This window comes from Canis lupus, chromosome 15, assembly GCF_011100685.1.
Source record: "Canis lupus familiaris isolate Mischka breed German Shepherd chromosome 15, alternate assembly UU_Cfam_GSD_1.0, whole genome shotgun sequence".
Taxonomy (NCBI): domain Eukaryota; kingdom Metazoa; phylum Chordata; class Mammalia; order Carnivora; family Canidae; genus Canis; species Canis lupus.
In genome coordinates, this window is record NC_049236.1 from 12486120 (window position 1) to 12505718 (window position 19599).

Genomic DNA, 19599 nt, shown 5'->3' on the forward strand with positions numbered 1-19599 from the left:
CTCATGAAAAGCCAATCTTCAGTGTGAGGTGGGGCATGGTGGGGGTGGCGGGACGAGAAGAGCTTGGGTGGGGTCTTCCCATCTCTCATCTCTCGGGCCTCACCATAGCAGCCGAACTTTGCCAACTTCTCATTTGCTCTCACAGCACAGGTCAGCCTGGTTTTAGAGCCCAGAGATCAGCCACTTTCCCAAAGCTACTGGTGGCCAGAAGTTTTTTGTCATATCTTTTCTATATTTAAGAAGCTTATTTCTGTTTCTCTGTGCCTATATGATCCCTATTTATAAGACTTCTTGTTTGTCTCTCTCACACACACAGTGTCTGTCTCTCTTTATCTCTGAGAATTTCTATGTCTTTGTGTGTTGCTTCTCTCAGTATCTCTCCCTCTCCGTGCTTCCCTTTTTTCCTAGCTCATTTTTTTTCCCTCCCTCTCTCTCCTCTTCCCAATTCTCTTTCTCTCTATCCCCAGTTCTGATTAGACAAATGACCCAGGGATGGGGCCAGTCTCTGCCCGGTGGCTAGGCTAATTGATGGCTGCTATAGAATTGCCTAAGCAAGGAACTCTTGTCATTAGCAAGTGATGGGTTGCCTTGGCCTACAACTAGGAAACCTTTGAAATCCTGCATCTAAATTGCCATTCTTTTGACTGCTGCTAGTGATGCTAATTAGCTGTGTTAATTGGATGTTTTGATATTTGAAGAGCAAAGCAATCCAATTCCTTCCTCCAGAAAGCCAAAATTATTAATGAATTTGGCAGCAGCCTTGGCTTTCTTTCCACAGTGGGCACAGCCAAAGATTTTGGGGCAGGGGAAGGGCTGGTTCTGAGGAAGTGCCTTGTGTGCTCCTGGGGAGAGGGAGAGGCTGAGAAGCTGGCTATGGAGCTTCCTAGTGGTGAAATCACGCAGCGGGACAGAAGGGTCTCAGATCATGAGTTCAGAGACCAGCATAAGGAATTTGACTCTGCTCTGCCATTATCTGCCCTGTTTGAAATTTTGCATCCCGATGCCGAACACAGTGCCTGACACACAGTCAGCATCTAACACATATGATTGAGTGAATAACCAATACAAGCACTGATTTTGGAGTCAGATTCAAATTCCAGTTGGACCATTTTCCAGCTTGATGATTTGAGCAAAAGTTACCTCACCCATGGATCTCAGATTTTCCTCCAACTACATATTTGTGAACAGTTCTGATCAACATAATTTTCTTCAACTTGCTATATTTTCATTGATGTTTTAGCATCCTCTCACACATGCCTGGTACCTCAAATGCCTAACCTGTCTCTTAATCTGGTTTGGATTATAAAACAGTGTGATTAAAGCTGAAGGAAAGTAGGTCCAGGATTCTGTGGGGACACAGAGAGCAGATCAAGTAAGCAACTAAATTCAGTCTTGAGGAATCTGGGAAGACTTCCTAAACAGGACAGACTTTGAGCTAGGTTTACAAGGGTGATTAAACATTCACCAAGAGGAAAAGAGGAAGACATTCCACAAGGGCCTGAAAGCCCAGAGCTGTGGATGAACTCACTGCTCTGAATTAGAGACCTAAATGATCTCTTACAGCATTGTTTAAGGGAGAAAACTATAATCAAGGGCAGGAACAGGAATCTAGAGAAGAAAAGGCTGGGTGTGGTAGACTTGCCATCTCACTCACCAATGGAAGGAAATTTCTTTGGGAAGCCAAGCCCACAGCCTACAATCTAGTTAATTGCTCCTTGGGATGTTTTCAAACACCATGAGGGGCACAGCTTGGACAGATTGATCATGAGTTCCAAAGACATAGTACAAAGATTATGAGTGATTACTGCATCTTAAAAGTGTTGGAATCTATCTAATCTAATCTAAACTGCCCCTTTAAGGGAAGCAAGGAAAGAAGAAGGAAGGAAGGAAGGAAGGAAGGAAGGAAGGAAGGAAGGAAGGAAGGAAGGAAGAAGGAAGGAAGGAAGGAAGGGAGGAAAATCGAAGGAAAGAAGGAAGTAAGCAAGCTTTCTTAAAACCATAATATTTAAAATCATTTCCAATTTACAGATGTGATGCTCCTTCTGTGCATACCTCATACTTCGACTTTGTATTAAAGGATCATCAGAAATTTAACAGGAAGAGAGTTTTGCAAGGACATCACACGGGCAAAGGCACAAATGACAATGGAGCATTGGGAGTACCTGGTGCTAGAGTGTGGCCAGGGCATGGGATCAGTATTGGGGAGAGACTACATAGGTGGGTGGGGGCCACATCACAAGAGGTGCCGGGTGTAGGAGATTGACAATTTATCCTACAGGCAATGAGGAGCTTTCTTCACATTTTAAAAACAAAGAACTATACAATATGAGATGTTACAACATCTCTTTGATGTTCCTTTTCATAGTTCCTGCTAGACAGTGAGCTCTGAAAGGAGCTAATCATTTCTGATTTATATCTGTGTCTCCAGGACAAGGAACATAGTAGGTATTCACAATCGTTGGCTGCCTAAAATTGAGGTGGCTTAACTGATACCCAAAAGGGGTAATGACCTGTTCAGCATCACTGTGAAACCTGGTGGCAAAAGTGGGCCTGACCCCAGGCCAGAGCTTCGGCTAAATCAACATCCCTGGGTACCAGATCTCAGCTGATTCGGGGATTTGGATTTGAGTGCATCCTGTGTGACATGGTCTAGGGACATGGCTCATTACCTCCAGATCTCTCTCGGTAGTACTGAACCCTTTCCCTCAGAAAGCCTAGCAGAATCCGGGCCCAACCTTAGGAAGTTCGTTGGCCTTTGGTATCCTCATAAGACCCACTGATGTCCTGGCCCAAATGTTCTCTCCTGGGTCACCCATTGCCATTATCACATATTTAAGGATCACCATGGCTCAAGGCCTGGGGGATAGAAAAAAATGAGTCAGACACAGTTGCTGTGCTTAAGGACTAGTCTGAACCTGAACATCTCAAGACACAGACCAAGTTGGATGCCTCTCAGCATCCATGGTGCCTGGCATCCACTGGCTCGAGTTGATTCAATGATGGAGAGAAGAACCTTGAGGAGATAGGGAAGCAAGGACACCACATATACCTTACATCACAGTGAGAACACTGCAGGTATCATGAAAGAGGAATGGAGTTCAAAGGAGAAGAGAGTTGCTCCCAGGAACCAATTTCAAAAATTTTGTGAAGAATGTGGTGGGGTCCATGCTAAGCCTTGAAGAATGACTGGACTGAGGCTAAGGTGGAGAGAGAGCATGAGCAAAGGCACAGGCTGTGTCAGTAATTATTTAACAAATGTCCGTGTAGTGCCTCCTGTATGCTGGGGGCTGTGAGGGGCAGTAAGGATACCGAGCCGCCCTCCCAGAGTTTGCCATCCTGGAGGGGGAGGAGGCAGGAGGGAGTGTATTGTATGTGCATGCACATGTAGCAATTGTGTGTGTGTGTGTGTGTGTGTGTGTGTGTGTGTGTTGGGGAGGAGGGGGAGGGCAGTGATATAGGATTAAGGGGAGGTCTGGGGGAGACTATCAAGTTTGCTAGGCCCAGTCCAGAGCAACCAACGATCTAAACTTGCAGGTCACGTTGGCCTTTATTCTCTACCTGCTATAAAAGGTGTTTGATGTGGAAGGAAAGAAAACTAACACTCACTGAGCTCCTGCTACATACCAGTGAAAAGCACTTTACATACAATATTCTTATTTAATTCTCTGAACCACTTTGAAGTAGGTCTGTGCATCCTTGTTTTACAAATGAGGAGGCCAATTTTAAGCCACTGGTTGGTGATGGAATCTTTGTGACTCCACAGTCCTTGATTTTTTAATACTACGCCATGCTGACCAGCCAGCGTGCTATGCTGGGCCCTCTCCTGTGCCCTGGTTGGTTGGGGTAGGGGGGTGGGGGTGGGAGTGAGCGTGTGTGTGCACGCGTGAGTGCGTGAGCCTGCCCCCATATGCCCGCATGCAGGTACCCACTGTGGGCTAAGGGAGATGCTGACTGCTCCGTCCAATTAATGCTCCATCCGTCCCTGCTGTCTCTTTGTGATCAGAATTAATTGCTGCCCATGACGCTGTGTAGAAGGGAAAGGACGGCCATCGGCAGCGCTGCTCGCTGCTCGGGGGATAAAAACATTGTAACGCAAAACAAAACTGGCTCCCGAGGATTTGAAATAGGAAATTCTTTCTGTTGGAGAAAGATTCGGTGTTCTGTGACCAAAGTCAATGTTCTCTGACCCTATTCAGGGAGAAGGACAGCCTGTTCCTGTTCTGGTCGGCGGTACTGGGTAAAGGAAGTGTGGCAATATATGGATTTGGAAAATTGGTCGCGTATAAAAACTGACCATGTGATTTTGCAAATCTCTTCATCTGTAAAATTAGGAGGTTTGACGAGGTGAACTCCAGGGTCTTTTTACTCGAATTTCTTGGGTTGCCAGTGATAGAAAAACCAATTTGAACAGTCTTAAGTAAAAAGTTAAAGTCTGAAGTCAAGTCTAACGGAGCACTGGTTTTAAGCATGCCTGGATCTGGAGACAGTGTCATCAGGACTTGGTCTCAAGCTGCTCCCTGAGTGATGACCCCGTTCTCTGCAGGCTCTCCCCCAGTGGGAGGAAAATGCAGCTCCTGGTGGACATCCCATCCTCTCAGGGTTACGGGTGATTCCCTCTCTCACAGGCCCCGACTCTATCCTCCTGCACCATCTGGTTGGGGCCAGTTCCTCTGAGCCACAGGGACTGACACTGGGGGTTCAATATGGAAAAATGGGGTGTTGGGAAAGGGGAATCGATTAAGAGCAGGAAAACAAAACCAGACAGATGTCTGCTGTTGGTACCCTCCTGCTGAGATGTTTTAGGATCCTCTAGCTCTTTGATACACTGTAAAGTTCAACCTAGAATAAGTGAAGGTCAGCAAACTTCAGGGAGTACTTAAAGCCAGGAGATGTGGTTAAAGGCAAAAGAGAAGATAAAGTATTTTTGAGCATCTACTTTATGCAAGAGTCCCTCCCCGGTGGTTTCGTGTTCATTAGGTCATTCAATCCTCACAGTGCTCTAGTTAGGAGCTATTGTCATTCCCGCTTCACAGAGAAGGACATTTAGGATCAGAGGGTGAGCTGCTTGCCTACAGTTTTTGTTTTGTTTTGTTTATTTAAAGATTTTATTTATTTATTCATGAGAGAGAGACAGAAAGAGAGAGAGAGGCAGAGGGAGAAGCAGGCTCCCGGCAGGGAGCTCGATGTGGGACTCGATCCCAGGACCCCGGGATCACGCCCTGGGCCGAAAGCAGGTGCTAAACCGCTGAGCCACCCGGGAATCCATTTGGAATCCATCCAAAGCCTACGGTTTTATATCCATTCATTTATTTATTCTTCCCACAAGCAAGGTAGGAAAACGGGGGAGTCCTATTAAGCTGTGGGGAACCGAGGATGGGGAGGATGCAGGCCCTGCCCTCCAGGAGCTCACAGTCTAGCTGGGAAGAGACAGAGGCAAAGAGGAGCGGAGATTCGGGGTGTAATGGTCCGGTCCCAGCCGGCGCAGGTCGGACACGCAGCTCTGCCCACTGGCTCCCAGGCCCTGCTCCTTCAGGTCCCCTCCAGACCCAGGCCCGAGGCTCCCTGCTCTGACTTCCCGGGGCGATGTTCTGAGAGGGTTTGGCTTAAGAGGAGCACATGTCCCTGGAGGCCACTAGTTCTCAATGGGGTTCACCCTCTGCCTATACCCAGCTAGCTGTGGAAGGAACAGGACCCCTAGACCCCAGGATCATAGTTCTCTCCATGAAACATTTCCATCTCTTCATCTTGGGCTTTACGTAGGCTCCTTGGAAATGATCAATCACGTGGTGCTGGAGTCTCCTTCTCCTCTTCATCAGACAGTCCTCTTCCAGGGACCCTCATTCTGGACTTTTCCTGCTTCCCTAGAAGTGACAGGGGAAGAACAAGTCCACTTTACCTGCTGAAGTTGGTGACGCTTGCTCTCACCCTGCCTTGCGCTAACCCCCATAGCTCAGCATTTCTCTTCCCACAGTCTCCAGGACCTGACCTCCGTTCCTCCTCCCAGTGAAGTCCTCAGACACCGGGTTTCCCTCCGATTTCCTACCATGAGCAGCAAAATATTAGCTGAGCACCAAATGTGCCGTACACCGCCAGACACGGGGGACCTCACGGTGAATGAAGCGACACAGTTTTTGCAACCACGGAACTTGGTGGCCTTGTGGAAGAGGCGGTTATTTACCAAAACCACAGAGACACATGAGGTTACAGACAGGAGAGGCCCATGCGGGGGCCCCGGGGTGCTGGGAGGGGTATGACGGCAGCCCCTGACTTGTCCAGGGGCTCACGAAGGCTTTCTTGAAGGAGCGGGAGCTGGGCTGGGGGCTGAAGAAGGGGCGGACGTTCCCGGAGGCCGGGAAGCCCAAGGCCGGCCCCGCAGAGGGAGAGTGCGCGGCCCACAGCGGGCCTAGGAAGCCCGCCCTCAAGGGATCCCCCACAACGCGGGTCGCAGCAGGACTCGGCTGTCCCGTTGTTATTAGAATAGGGCAGGATCGAACGAGACGTGGAACAGGCATGTTTTATATCCTGACACCGGACAGATCTGATGAGTGTTGGCCAGAGGGAGGGAGGGAAGCAGACGGGCCGACAGGCAGACAGCGGTGTGGAATAGTGAGGATAGGAAAGTTCCTAAGAAAACATATCCTATCCTAAAAAAAAACTGGATATATGTGTCAGTCTCATGGGGAGCTCAAGCCCAGCTCCTTAGCCATCCTGTCAGTGGCCCCCCTCAGCTGTGCCTGACAAGGAACCGACATGTCTCCCAAAGAACGCGAGATGCGAGGAAATGCCAGTAACTGGACATCACGGCGGAGCTTCGTCGTAGGAACCATAGGAGTCGTGTGACACAAACGTGCAGCAAAATAAAATTAGGCGACCCTCCTACTGAGGAGAGTGCCATAGAGGGATTCCAGGGAACAAAGAACTCCCTGGAGTCTAGGGGAGCCGTAGTCCGACTTCACATCCAGGATCACTGCGGGCACCGCCACCTACTCCCCAACGCAGGAACCTGACGTCTACCCTTGAGGCGGCCAGAACCCTGCATCCAGCCCCCCGGCTCGCGTCCATTTCACACGACCAGTATTTCTAGTTCTGTCTCCTCCTTCTTGCCCCACTCTTAGTGTCCCAGCGCAGGCCTTCCCCATCCTCCCTAGACTAGAGCTGTCCTCCCTGCCTCCAGTCCTGGTCCCTTCCAAACCATCCTCTACCAGGGCCACAGGAATGATCACGATGAAGCCAAATCTAACGTTCTCTCTGCCTCCCTTACAACCTTGCCATGCCTCCTTATCACCTGCGGCATAAAGTTCACGTTCATTACCTCACACGAGGCGCTCATGACCTGTCTTTGTGTATTTCTCTTGCTTCCTTCTTCGTCTTGTAGAAGGTATTCCAGCCACGCCAAATGTCTTCCCACCTTTGAGGGGATCAGCACGCCTCAGCTTGCACATGCCTCTGCCTCTGGCCAGGGATCCCTTTCCATGAACGCCATCATCCCCTCTGTGCCTGGTCAGCTCCTACTCTTGACTTTGGTCAAGTCCCTCAGATTCCAACCTCATCCTCCATGTGTTTGTTCATTGTCTCCCCTACTGGGATGTGAGCTCCATGAGCAAGGTGTATCTCAGCATCTAGAAAAATACCTAGTACATAGGAAATTCTTAATTATTTGTTGACTGCAATTACTTAAAGCACATTTATCTCAAATAAAAGACCCCACCCTGTTTGGCGCAGGTGTTACCTCCTCTAAGAAGTCCTCTGGGGTCCCTCCAATGTCAAAACTTATTTTCTGTGCCCCTGCTTCCCTCTGCCATAGTAGTCATTGCCCTGCACTGCAGTTTTTATCTACCTGTCTTCTGTGAGGGCTGCTCAGGACAGAGGTTGACTTTTCATCTCCAAGTCCGTAGCATCTGGCCCAGAGCCTGACACAGCAGGGAATAAATATTGAATAAAGGAACACAGTCGGGGCAGCCCCGGTGGCTCAGCGGTTTAGCGCCGCCTTCAGCCCAGGGCATGATCCTGGAGACCTAGGATCGAGTCCCACATCAGGCTCCCTGCGTGGAGCCTGCTTCTCCCTCTGCCTGTGTCTCTGCCTCTCTCTCTCTCTGTGTCTCTCATGAATAAATACATAAAATTTATTTTTAAAAAAAGGAACACAGTCATTTTAAGACAGTTAAGATAATAATTATAGCATGATCATAATTCCCAGTAACCTCAGGCCTTGCAGTTGGACAGACCTGAGTTTGAGTCTTAACCTTCAACTGTTAGTTGAGCAATGTTAGACACGGGACTTCTCTGAACCTCGGTTTACTAACCTGGAACATGGGAATAATAAAATCTGCCCTTTTTGTGCATAATAAATAGCACAGTGCCTGAAAGATAGTAAATGATCCTAAACATAAGTTCTACCCCCTGAGTTTCAAGTTCAAGACAACAACTTGTTATTTCAAGTTCAAAATAACACAAGGGCAGGAAAGAAAATCATAAAATGTTAGAGCCAGTGGAGCCCTAAAGAGTAGAATTTAAGGGATGGGATCATTTCTATTTTGCTTAAGATGGAACAAAAATGTCCCCAAATGAGGATTAAATGTAAGGAGGTAGCCGAGAATAAGGTGTTATAGTGGAGTTTGACTATAGTGTAGCCATCCCTTGGTGAAACCGTGGAAGAAGCCCAACTCCTCCTGATGATACAAATGGGGACAAGGAAGCCCGGGGCGGGGTGAGTGACTTAGCCCAGGTCGTCCGGCAGTTTGGTAAAAGCTGACATTCAAATATGGGTCTCTTGACTCCCAAGATATTGCTCATTTTATTAATCCATGTAAGTGCTTCAAATTCCGGGCCAAATCAGAATGAAGACACAAGGAACAAGGGAGTGGCCTTCTTTTTTTTTTTTTTTTTTTAAAGATTTTATTTATTTATTCATGAGAGACACAGTTTGAGAGAGAGGCAGAGACACAGGCAGAGGAAGAAGCAGGCTCCTTGCAGGGAGCCTGATGTGGGACTCGATCCCAGGTCTCCAGGATCACGGCCTGGGCCAAAGGCGAGCACTAAACCGCTAAGCCACCCAGGGATTCCCGGAGTGGCCTTCTTTTAAAGACCATATCCTGTCCCTTTAGTGAGCCTCTTCAATTCTAAGCTAGTTTCAATTATTACTTTTGCTTTCCAGCCTAAAGACTGGCCTGCGATTCTCAGCCGCTGAATGGCCCACCATTCTGTTTGTAGTTGCTTCTAGGCCCATCTTAGCAGAGGAGGAGCCATTCTTCTCCTTACACAGTCATCCAGCCCTAATGTCTATAGTGCCTGGACCGGGAGCAGCTTAAGGCAGGACCATGCCTGTTGTGTTTAGCCCCCCAGTGTAGCCTATAAACCTATTACCTGGCTCAACACATAGGAGGTGCTTGATAAGCATCTGTTGAATGAATAACAAATAATAAATGACAACCTGCCCAGCGTGGTCTGAAGTTCAAAAGTCCCCCAAGGCCATCCTGTCCAGACTCAGGCACATTATTCCTAAGGTCGGATCTGCATCCGTTCTAGCCCAGCCAGCTTCCAGCTTGATTTCTCTTCCAGATACCCAGTCAGAGTGATGGGTACTGCCTCAGGCCTGAGAAGGCCTGCTCTGACCTGGGTGGCCAGAAACGGTAGCCTCTTCTCCTAGGATGGGGCAGAGAGAGAGTGAGGACCAGATCAGAACTAGAGACCATTTCAGCTCACCCTCTAGCCAATTTTACAGAGAAAACTGTAGGAAACCTGCAAGACCTTACCCCTGAAAATCCAGATAATTCTAAAAACAATTTCTCCATCTCTCACTCTCTCTCTCTGTGCGTCTCTCTGTCCCTCTTTTTCTCTCTCCCACTTTATCCTGTTTTTTGGTTCATTGTCTTTTTCTTGCTTCTGTGATAGACCTAACGTGTGTTAAATGGCTCTGGAAAGAAATCTGAATGTGACACACCATTGTCCTTGAGGAGCTCGTGCTTTGTTGGAAACGACAGATTCATACACAGTAATAATAATAATAGAGAGTTACCACCTGCCTGCACTGTGCTAGGGGCTCAGGATCCATGATTTCTGATCCACACGAGAGTCCTTTGAGATAGGTAGCAGATGCGAAAACTGAGGCACAGAGATGTTAACGCAGCTTGCCCTAAACGTGTAGGAGCCAATATTAAAATCCATGCTTTTAAAAAAAAAAAATCCATGCTTTTGGGACTCTAAACCCCACATCTAAACAGATGCAGGATGGGGTGCAGTGTCAGGGGACAGGCTTAGACTAGCTTATGCAAGGCCCTGAATGCCACATTTAAAAGTTTAGATCTTACCCTACAGGTGACAGAGAATCGGTGTAAGGTTTTAAGTCAGGAAGCGACAAGGTTAGCAATTATGAGAACATCGCTCTCAGTGCAAAAGGAGGGAAACTGAAGTCAAGAAGGCCAATTAGGCTGAAGCAATAGTTCAGATAAGAGAGAGGATCTGAAGTAAGGGGATGGATGGTAGAGCGAGAGGAGGAAGGCCACATCCACAACACGTTTAGGAGGCAAAATAAGCAGCATGCGGCCCTGTACGGGTATCTCCTGCCCCTGAGAGGCAGCAAATTATGTCAGTAAAAAAAAGACTGGGGTTGGACATGTCTGGATCCAAATCCGGTGAACGCACCTGCTGCTGTGCAGAAGGCCCTGGGGGTCAGGTGGGGGAGGTGGGGGTTGAGCACCCTGCAAGGTGCCCAGCACCCAGCCAGAGCTGCACTGCCCACCCGTGGGCGCACCTTCATCCCCCGCCCTTCGGCACCCGGAGGAGTTGTGGACGCACGCCGGAGGCTGGGTAATGACCCCAAACATGTCTAGATCCTAACCCCTGGATCCCATCAGTGTCGCCTATGTGGAGATGAGGCCTCTGTAGATGGGATTGCCACGGCTCTTGAGGCAGGAGCTTGTCTTGGGCTCCAGGGCTGGGCCCCGCACGCAGCCTTCTAGGAGGGAGCTGGAGCCCTGGGGGGCTCCCCCTCTTGATCTCAACTCAGGTCTAGATTGCAGGGTCGTGAGTTCCAGCCCCGCCCTGGGCTTGGAGCCTACACAGAAGCGGGGGGGGGGGGGGGGGGGGGGGGGGGGGGACAGAGGGAGGTTGGCCGCACACAGAAGGAGGGGGACGGATGCAGTGTGGGGGGAGGCAGACCCCAGAGTGGTGGCGTCAGAAGCCAAGGCCGCAGCCCAAGGAAGCAGGGAGAGGCCTCCACGGGGAGGGGGGCCCCTGACGCCCTGTCTGCGCCCCAGTGAGACAGACTTCAGATTTCTGGGCCCAGACCTGCGGGACGGTAGATGCATGTTGTTTTAAGCTCCCGAGTTGGGGGGGCTGCGCAGCTGCAGACGAGCTGGGAGCCTGGGGACACAGCGGCCCCGGGGCCTGGGTATGCGCCCACCTCCCCTCCTGGATTCCCACCTTCCCCGTGGCATCTCGGTGCCAGGGGAGCCCTGCCTGTCCCCCTGTGTCCCGGCTCCGTCCCAGGCCTCCCACTGTCGCTGTCGCTGTCTCCTCTCTGCTTGTGTTGGTCTTTCTGTCCCACCTGCTGTTTCTCCTCCTGCCCCCCCCCCCCCCCCCCCCGCGGCTGCACTGCTCGCTTGCTCTCTCCCTCTGCTGTTGCCTCCTACTCTGTCTCTCGTCCTCGCTCCCTTTCCCTCCACTTTTCAGGGTCCAGTCGCTCTCAGCCCCCGAGATGATCTTCCTTCCCGATCTTTCTGTTGCATCCTGACTGTTCCTCTTGCGTCTTCCTGGCCCCTGGCTTCTTTCCCTCTGGGTCTCCGGCCCTGCTGCCTCTCTGTGTCGTCCTCCGTCGCGTCCTCCCTTGCGTCCTCCCTCCCTGTCACTCTCTCTGCCGTGACCTCCGCAGCCCCCACGCTGCACTTCAGAGATGGAGCCTGTGTGGCCGCGCACCTGTCTCACCGCGGGGACGGCTGCAGGGGGCAGGGACAAGAGCTATTTCCCTGTTGCCTTGTTCTTCTGGCTTCACCTGGAGGCTCCCGACAGGTGCCCCTTAATGTTCCAGCGGCGCCGTCGTCTTTCCCCTTTAATGATGATCCTCCGCTGCTGGCAGAGGCGGGAGTACGAGCACACATACTTCCAGGCTGCGGTTTTGGAACAGGGAGCAAGTAGGAGTTACATTTTCTTTTTTGGAAGCAGGATGAGAGCAGGGAAAGATCCCCATGAGGACCGGGGCTGCGTTTTCTCCCTGCGTCCCGGCTCCCAGAACGGCATCTGGCAGGTCAAAGACAATAAATAGACAAATGAACGAGTGAACGAATGAATGAGCGGGTGGGCTTCCCTCCTCGTTGTGCCGGTTCTTGAGGTGCCTCCCTGGACCAGTCCCTGGCAGGTTGACATCTGCGGTGGGGGGGGGGGGCGCGGGGATCCGAGCTGCCCGAAGCACAGGGCGTGAGGAGAGAGGGAGGGAGACTTGGCACCGGACTCGGCCTCAGGGCAGCCCGGGGCCTCTGGTGGTTCTGGAAGAGCCGCAGGCAGGGAGCAGCGTGGAGCTGGCTGCAGGGACGAGCAGGATGGAGAGGGCAGGGCTCAGGCCGCAGGAGGACGCGTGTGATGGGTGCCGCCTGGGCCTGCTCAGGGAGGTGGGAGGACCCTCCCGGGGCAGCTGCTGCACGCCAACAAGGGGGTGCCTCTGACTCCCGCGGGGGAGCTCCTCCCCAGGTTAACTGTGAGCTCCAGTAGTGGGATTGGGCTGGGCTCGGCAGAGCCAACAGTGGCACGGCCGGCCGGGGCTTGCGGCTCAGAGGAGGGGGATCCCCTGGTGGGCGCCCGCTGGCTCCTTCACCCCTGCAGGCACAGCTAACCCCCACCTTCCCGCCAGGCCTCCCAGGCCGCTCTACTTGGGCCGCAAGGTGCCCCTGACTCCGTCTTTATCCCTGCGCCTGAGCACTTAGCACTTTCACGTTCTGGCATCGTCGGGAACTTGCAGATGTGTTTGTTACATGGACGGTTTGTCTCCCAAACTCCAACAGAAGCTCCAGGACGACAGGGATCTTTGGGGGTCTCGTTTGCCGTGAATCCCAGGGCCCTCAAGCTACTCGGTGCATAGTAGGTTCTCAGGAAACATTCCTTGAACGAAACAATGGGGACGGGATTTTTCACGAGCTTATAGCCTTGAACACACCATGTTAATGCTGGAAAGGACGTGAGAGACTATACTTCTTTACCCACAGAGAAACTAGGCCCAGAGAAGGGAAATGGCCAAGGTCACACGGAAGCTACTGATTGAAACCAGGTTGGTCTCTGGAATCCCCACGTAGGTGCTCATTCAGCGCCCTCGGATCCCAGGAGGCAGGAGAACGGAGGGTCCCGCAGCCACTGCCCCTCGCCGGGAGGCCTTGGACACTCGCAACTGGGTCTTCCCTGGGAGCAGGAGCAAGGGGTGGGGAGCTGGGCAGAGTGGGACGCACCGGACAGTCGGCAGGGCCTGCAGCGTGACTACTCCCAAATGGCTGGTTGTCCAGAAACCATCTCCATGACCTGATTCTTTCCCCAGTTCTGATTCAGGACCTAGACGCTTAGTGTCTCATCAGCATCGCCAGCTCAAAGTGAACTCCTGGTCTGTCCCCTGAACCTATGCCACCAGCCCCAGCTTCTGCACCGCCCCCATCGGGGCACTCCATCCGCCCAGCTGCCCAGGCTACAGGCATGGGAGGCTGCCCTCACGCCTTCCTCCCCTCAGGCCCCACTGCCAACCTGCCAGTTCCTCCCCAAGGCATATCTTCCCATCTCTGCCCCCTCCGTCCTGGTCCAGACCTCCCCCACCTGCCCCAGCCCCATCTCTCACCTGGACCACTGCAGGAGTCTCCTGGCCCATCTGCCTGCTTCGACTCTTGCTTCCTTATTTTTAGCACAGCAGTGACCTTTTAAAATTATAAATCAGACTGTCTCATTTTCCTGCTTAAAATTCTTCAGCTTGCCATTCACTCAGAAAACCCAGACTCCTTCAGGTGACCCAGAATAAGGCTTCATGTGATCTCGCCCTTGCCTGTCCCTCCACACCACCCTCCTTCAGACCCTATCTCCCACCCAAGGACCCTTCCCACTGCCCTTCCTTCTTCATAGGTGCTGCGCTCTTTTGTCCACTCTCAGTTCACATGTCCCCTCCTCGGGGAAGCCGGCCCACACCCCCGATCAGAGGCCTTGTTGTGAAGCACCCCATCACCCTCTCTTCCAGACCCTGTGCATTGTCATCCTACACTAGTAAAATCACAATTACATATTTATGTGGGTTTTTATTCCTTTGTTATCTATCTCCACTTCTAGACTTAAGAACCACTGTCTTGGTTTTATTTTTTTGTTTTATTTTGTCGTTGTTGTTGTTTATTTACCACAGTAACCCTGAGCCTTCCAGAGGGCCGGAACATAGCAGATGATCAATAAATATATATTGAGTCGACAAATGATTGACACAACCATAGATACATCAAATATTTTTTATTGCTTGCAGAATACAGGTTTAAATTCCTTAATTGGGCATTCAAAGCTGATCTGTCTGCAGCCTCAGCTTTCACCCTACCCCGAGGTTGCCTGGGCTCACGGGGCCCCTCTCTGTCTTATTTATGGACCAGGGTCACATGTCCTGGCTGTACTCCGGGCTTCCCTGACGCCAGCCTCTCCCTTCCCCTTGTGAGTGGTCCTTGGCCTTCCCGTCTTTGTTACATACCCACTTCCATGAAGCCTTTCACAATTCCCGCAGCTGGATTTCAATCTCCTACGTGTCCACAGAATCTAGTGTTTGCACGTATGATCACACTCAAAGGAGGAGAAACCGTAGGCACAGACGCTCCAGCTCCCAGGCCACCTCCATCACTTTCAGGCCACAGGATTCCAGGTCATTTGTGCATGTTTTCCTTTTTACAGTTTCCTTTTCTGCAAAGTATGTGTAGAGTTGTACTTGGACCTTGCAGGGCTGTGGTGGGGACTGGCGAGAGTAGCTACACCGCACAGTGCGTAGGGGAAGTTCTGGAGTGAGTTTTGTGAAGGTGACCACGCAGCAGGCTGCCTGGCGACATGGTTACTCAGGACGCGGTGGTTTCCCGTCTACACTGTCAGCTGTACTTGTCTAATTTCTCTGTCTCTTCCCCCAGTCCTTGTCACTGTGCCTCCCACTATACAGGGGGGAAGAGCCCAGTGAATGTTTCTTTTTTTTTTTTTTTTTTTTTTTATGATAGTCACACACAGAGAGAGAGGCAGAGACATAGGCAGAGGGAGAAGCAGGCTCCATGCACCAGGAGCCCGACGTGGGATTCGATCCCGGGTCTCCAGGATCGCGCTCTGGGCCAAAGGCAGGCGCTAAACCGCTGCGCCACCCAGGGATCCCCCCCAGTGAATGTTTCAATGAACGAAGGGATGAGTGAGAGTGAACAGCACGTGCCCAAGCCTCTTTACCTGTTAAAGGGCCCCAGGAAGTACCAGAGCTACCAACACTCACCCTTTACCTCAATGGCTCTGAGCAAAGGTGGTCAAGTCTGTCTGGGTCTCACACAATTCCAGCCAAGCTCCCCTGCTTCTCTGACTCGGGGGTCCTGACCCCCACCCCCTGCTAACTGTTCCTCCATCTGTGAGAGCAGTGAGCCACATACGTCTGTGAGGAAATGACATTTCCAGCCTATAGGCCATTCGGAGACTGTTGGCGGCAGTGCAAAGTGGGGAGCTCTCACCACAGCCCTGTCTCATTGGAAGGGGTTCCAGCTGGTCATTGCCTTCTCTGCCTGCACCCCAAGTCCTTGTCCAAAGACACCTAGTTTAAGTGAAAATATTCAATCAAGCTCTCCCGTCTTGACTCAGACACCCCCACCCCGTAGCCAGTAGCCTAGGGCAAAGCTCCAGGGTTTGAGGAACCCCTGACACGGTCGGAGAGGGGAAGAGGGTGTCCCAGACAACCCCCACCTTTAAAACGCCCTCTTTCAAGCAGAGGCATCAGCACCTCACGGCCGGACGTTTTGCTGGAGCGGCGCAACTCGGCCCGACGACCAGGATTTCTGGAGGGTGGCTGCGGGCCCGGGAGGATGGGCTCGGGTGCCCCACTCTTGCATTTGCTTTGTCAGCACCCACGTGGCAGCCGGCACCTCGGCACGAGCCCGGGGACGGGGTTATGACCCACATTTCGCAGGTGCAGGCCCATGCCTTGTCGGGGCCGAAGCTGGGGCGGGCCTGCCCAGTGGGGCCAGCTTGGACCTGGCTGATGCCGCTGCCAGCGGCCTGTGGGCTGGAGGGACGCTCCCGCCCCGTCGAGCCTCCGCGCAGCACGGCGGCCGCAGTTTGCTCCACTGCTTGCGAGGCGGCCCCCAGCCCGGGAATGCCAGCAAGCAAGGGCCAAGTGACAACCCCTTGGCCCACCTGGCCTCCCAAGCCCCACGGTGTCGTGACGACCACGGCGGCCGTCCTTGGCATTGCCGGAGAGTCACAAGCCCGCCCAGATCCAGAGCGAGCAGGCACGGACCACACGTCCCGGTGGAAGGAGGGTCGGGGTCAGATCATAGAATCCCACGTGAGGTGGAGATACTGGTGCCGACATTTTTGGAAAATGCAGCGTGCCAGACACAGAATGTGACAGGGCCAGGATCTGCATTCGAGAGATCTGATCCTAAAACTCCTGCTGGGCCCTTGTAGCCAGGCCGCAGCGCGCCCTCCTTTCCTCTGCGGCCCTGCAGCTCTGGGCCCCACACTCAGGGCGATTGGGCCCCCCAGGCCGACTGGGGCCCGGCTAGGTTAGAGCAGCAGACCAGGGCCTGCCGGTCACAGGCCATGCCAACGCCGGCTCGGGAACTTTTTAAAGAAGAGGACAGAGAAGGTCGGTCACATCCAGAGGAAGAAAGCAGGTGGCGGCCCCACAGCCCGGTGAGCCTGCGGCGCGTCGCACTGTCATAAACAACTTGTCTGGTGTTTTTCCTCCTCCCACCAGGCGCTGGCCTGGGATGACTCAGCCCTTGACAGAAAAGGTGCCTTCGAGCTGGGAAACAGCTCAGGCTGGGGGACCGTTCACTGCTCCCGAGTCAGCCTTTCCCAAATTGGAGCCCTGGCTCGCCCGCTGCCGGTTAGACAGCCTCGGAGAAGCTCCTCGGCCTCCCAGAGCACAAAGGGAGACTAACATGCCCTCCTCACTGGATTGTTTCAAATGTCTGTGGAAGCAAAGTACCAGTGTCGGGCCAGGAACATAGGAGGTGCTTCGTGGATGCCAGTTTTCATGTCCTAGGCCATGTCCAACCCCAGCTCGGGGACTTCTTGAAGACCGCGGTGAAAACTCACCCGACCATTCCACAAACACTAGTCCAGCTCCGTGCCCCTGGATGGAGAGGTGGCTGACGCATATCCAGCGACGTGACAGTTAAACTGAGGTGCCCGGAGACTGAGAAGTCAGCCCCATAAGACACGTGGAGGGAGGGAAAGTGGCCTGGAAAGACAGAAGGGTGTAGGAAGAGACCAGAAAGTGAAAGAAGTTCAGTTGCTGGAGTGTGAAGGCCAAGGGGGGGTTGGGGGGGGTGGAGAGGCGGGGAGCACAAGCACAAAACTAAGAAAACAAGTAGGAGCCCAAACATGAAGGACCTGGTCAATCAAGTTCCAAAGTTTGAACTTTAAGGCAACTGGGAGCCCCTTGGGAATTGAACTCGGTTGGATGCAGTGGTTAGCTCTGCACTTTATAGCCTCCCTCTGATTACGTCGTAGGAAATGGAGTAGAAGCAGGGAAGCCTGTGTGGGGGAGGCCCATTAGGAGAGCATGATAGTAATCCAGGGGAAAGGAGATGCTGGCCTTCTCTAGCGGGACAGCAGGGGCCTGCAGGGAAGTGGGCAAACTCTTAGAAGAGATACGTGCTTTAAATGAAGTCAATTTAGAAGTCTCATGGAAGCTTGGGGCCAGACCACCAATCACAGTCCTGGGGAGAGCGGTACCGTAGAAGGCTTTGCTGAAGGGATATTACCCTAATTGGAGAGTTGATGAGCAAAAAAATAGCCAAGGGAGGTGGGGAGGCACTTCAGACAGAGGAAATAGCTCGTGTGACGGCCCAGAGATATAAACTATAATGCACAGAGCAGGTACTCTGAGTTGTTGAAGAGATGACTGGTCTACCAATTCATACTAGAATGGTAATGGTTGATACAGAATTGGCCCTTTGTACTTTAACAGGTCATGAACTTTGCCCTGAGGATTCATTATTGGTAGATTTCAAGGTGGAACAAGGACACTGTTGAGGGTGAGAGGGTTTGACCATTGCCCCCCGAGGTTACCAAAGTACATGACTGATCCCTAAAGGTCAAACAGAGCCTGGTCTACACACAACAAAGGGTCTCTTGCCCTTGGGTCTCACTTATCAGCCTCCACCCTGAGCCACCTGAAGCCAGACCGTGGAAGCTCAGTGATTCCCAAAGGGACGCAGTATATTCTAGAAGCTTCGAATGAACATAGCTTTGAGGTGAGAGCACCTAGACCCACATCCTGGTTCCTCTCCTTCCTGATCCTGTGACCTTGGGCAAATTATTTAACCTCTTCGCACCTCAATTTGCTCATCTGTAAAATGAGGAAAAAATAGTATCTAAAATTTTAGAAAAATCAGAAAAGGTCCTACAGAAAGCGTAGAAGGCTGAACATCCCTGCAGTCTGTCACTGCTGTTGTTATGACCAGCACTTTTCACTCTGTCCCAGTCACCTTCCAAGTTGTTCCTTGACGCTCACACTTGCAGATATGAAGCTGGGAAGGAACGTGGCAAGAACGTTTTTGGATTATTATCGGCTGAACCCCCTGGTGGAGAAAGTGGCGATCCCGGTGCCGAGGCTGCGGTGAGTGACACAGCAGAGCTGTGCGGCTTGGGTCCTGCTTCCCTGGCTTTGCCTTCCGGGGCAGCTTCCCTCGGCTTCGTCTGGCCTCGGTTTCCCATCCAAGGGGACCCCCATCCTGTCCCAGACCGAAGAGCCCCACCGTGTGCTTTCTGACTACTAACACCGTGGCAGCGTCAGACAGCGCGGGGCGGTCACATTCTGGGTCTAGCGCGGGAGTCCACAGGGGGCGAGCGGTGCTGGGGACCGAGCACAGTCATTGTTCTAAGTTAGTCTGGGTGTCTCCATATGCTGCCTCAGCTGGTGGCTCATCCGCCAGGATTCCTGTTTCATCTGGGCCCACGAGGCCTCCGATCCCTGTGTTTTCCCAGCTGTGATGCGGGGACGATGGCACCCACCTACAAAGTTACCGTGAGATGGGTGCTAAAGCACCCTGCACCCGGGTAGGCATGCATGCATCCCCTTGTGAAGGTGATAGTCCCATTCCCTCAAGACAAGGGTTTGGGGCTGGGGGGGGACACACCCCTAAGAGATCATGTCACCTCTTCTGCTGGAGTCAATGTTTTGGGCCGCCGAATAGAGTAGGTCAGGGATGCCCAGCCTTTCAGAGGGCTAGACCCAGCCCGGAGCACCGGGCATTCCCAGGCCTCTTGGAAGGAAGCCCAGTGAACATTTGCACAGGGACACCCAATGGCGTCTGAAATGTGCTGGCCCTGCCCTACCTGTGGGCCGCATGTCCTGCTCTCTAGTGATCCAGCCTCCCTAAAAGACACAATGATGTCCAGCTTCCTCCTCCTGCCAGG

The 19599-nt window shown here is 52.4% G+C and overlaps 1 protein-coding gene and 1 long non-coding RNA gene across 15 annotated transcripts in view; one reads left to right on the forward strand and one right to left on the reverse strand.

Annotated features, from left to right (window-relative positions):
* The window catches only part of AGBL4 (ATP/GTP binding protein like 4), a 1422311-nt gene that overhangs the window by 1387902 nt on the left and 14810 nt on the right, over nucleotides 1-19599 (forward strand). For all 14 annotated transcript variants that reach the window (XM_038558098.1, XM_038558102.1, XM_038558088.1 and 11 more), the window contains one exon: nucleotides 18703-18799. In XM_038558098.1, coding sequence (XP_038414026.1) covers nucleotides 18703-18799 — 97 coding nt within the window. The remainder of the gene's footprint in view (nucleotides 1-18702; nucleotides 18800-19599) is intronic.
* On the reverse strand, nucleotides 5307-13975 carry LOC119868279. The gene is made up of 3 exons (XR_005370242.1): nucleotides 13808-13975; nucleotides 11914-13089; nucleotides 5307-5861 (listed from the first exon to the last, which is right to left on the reverse strand). It is a non-coding gene; the product is annotated as an uncharacterized LOC119868279 (long non-coding RNA).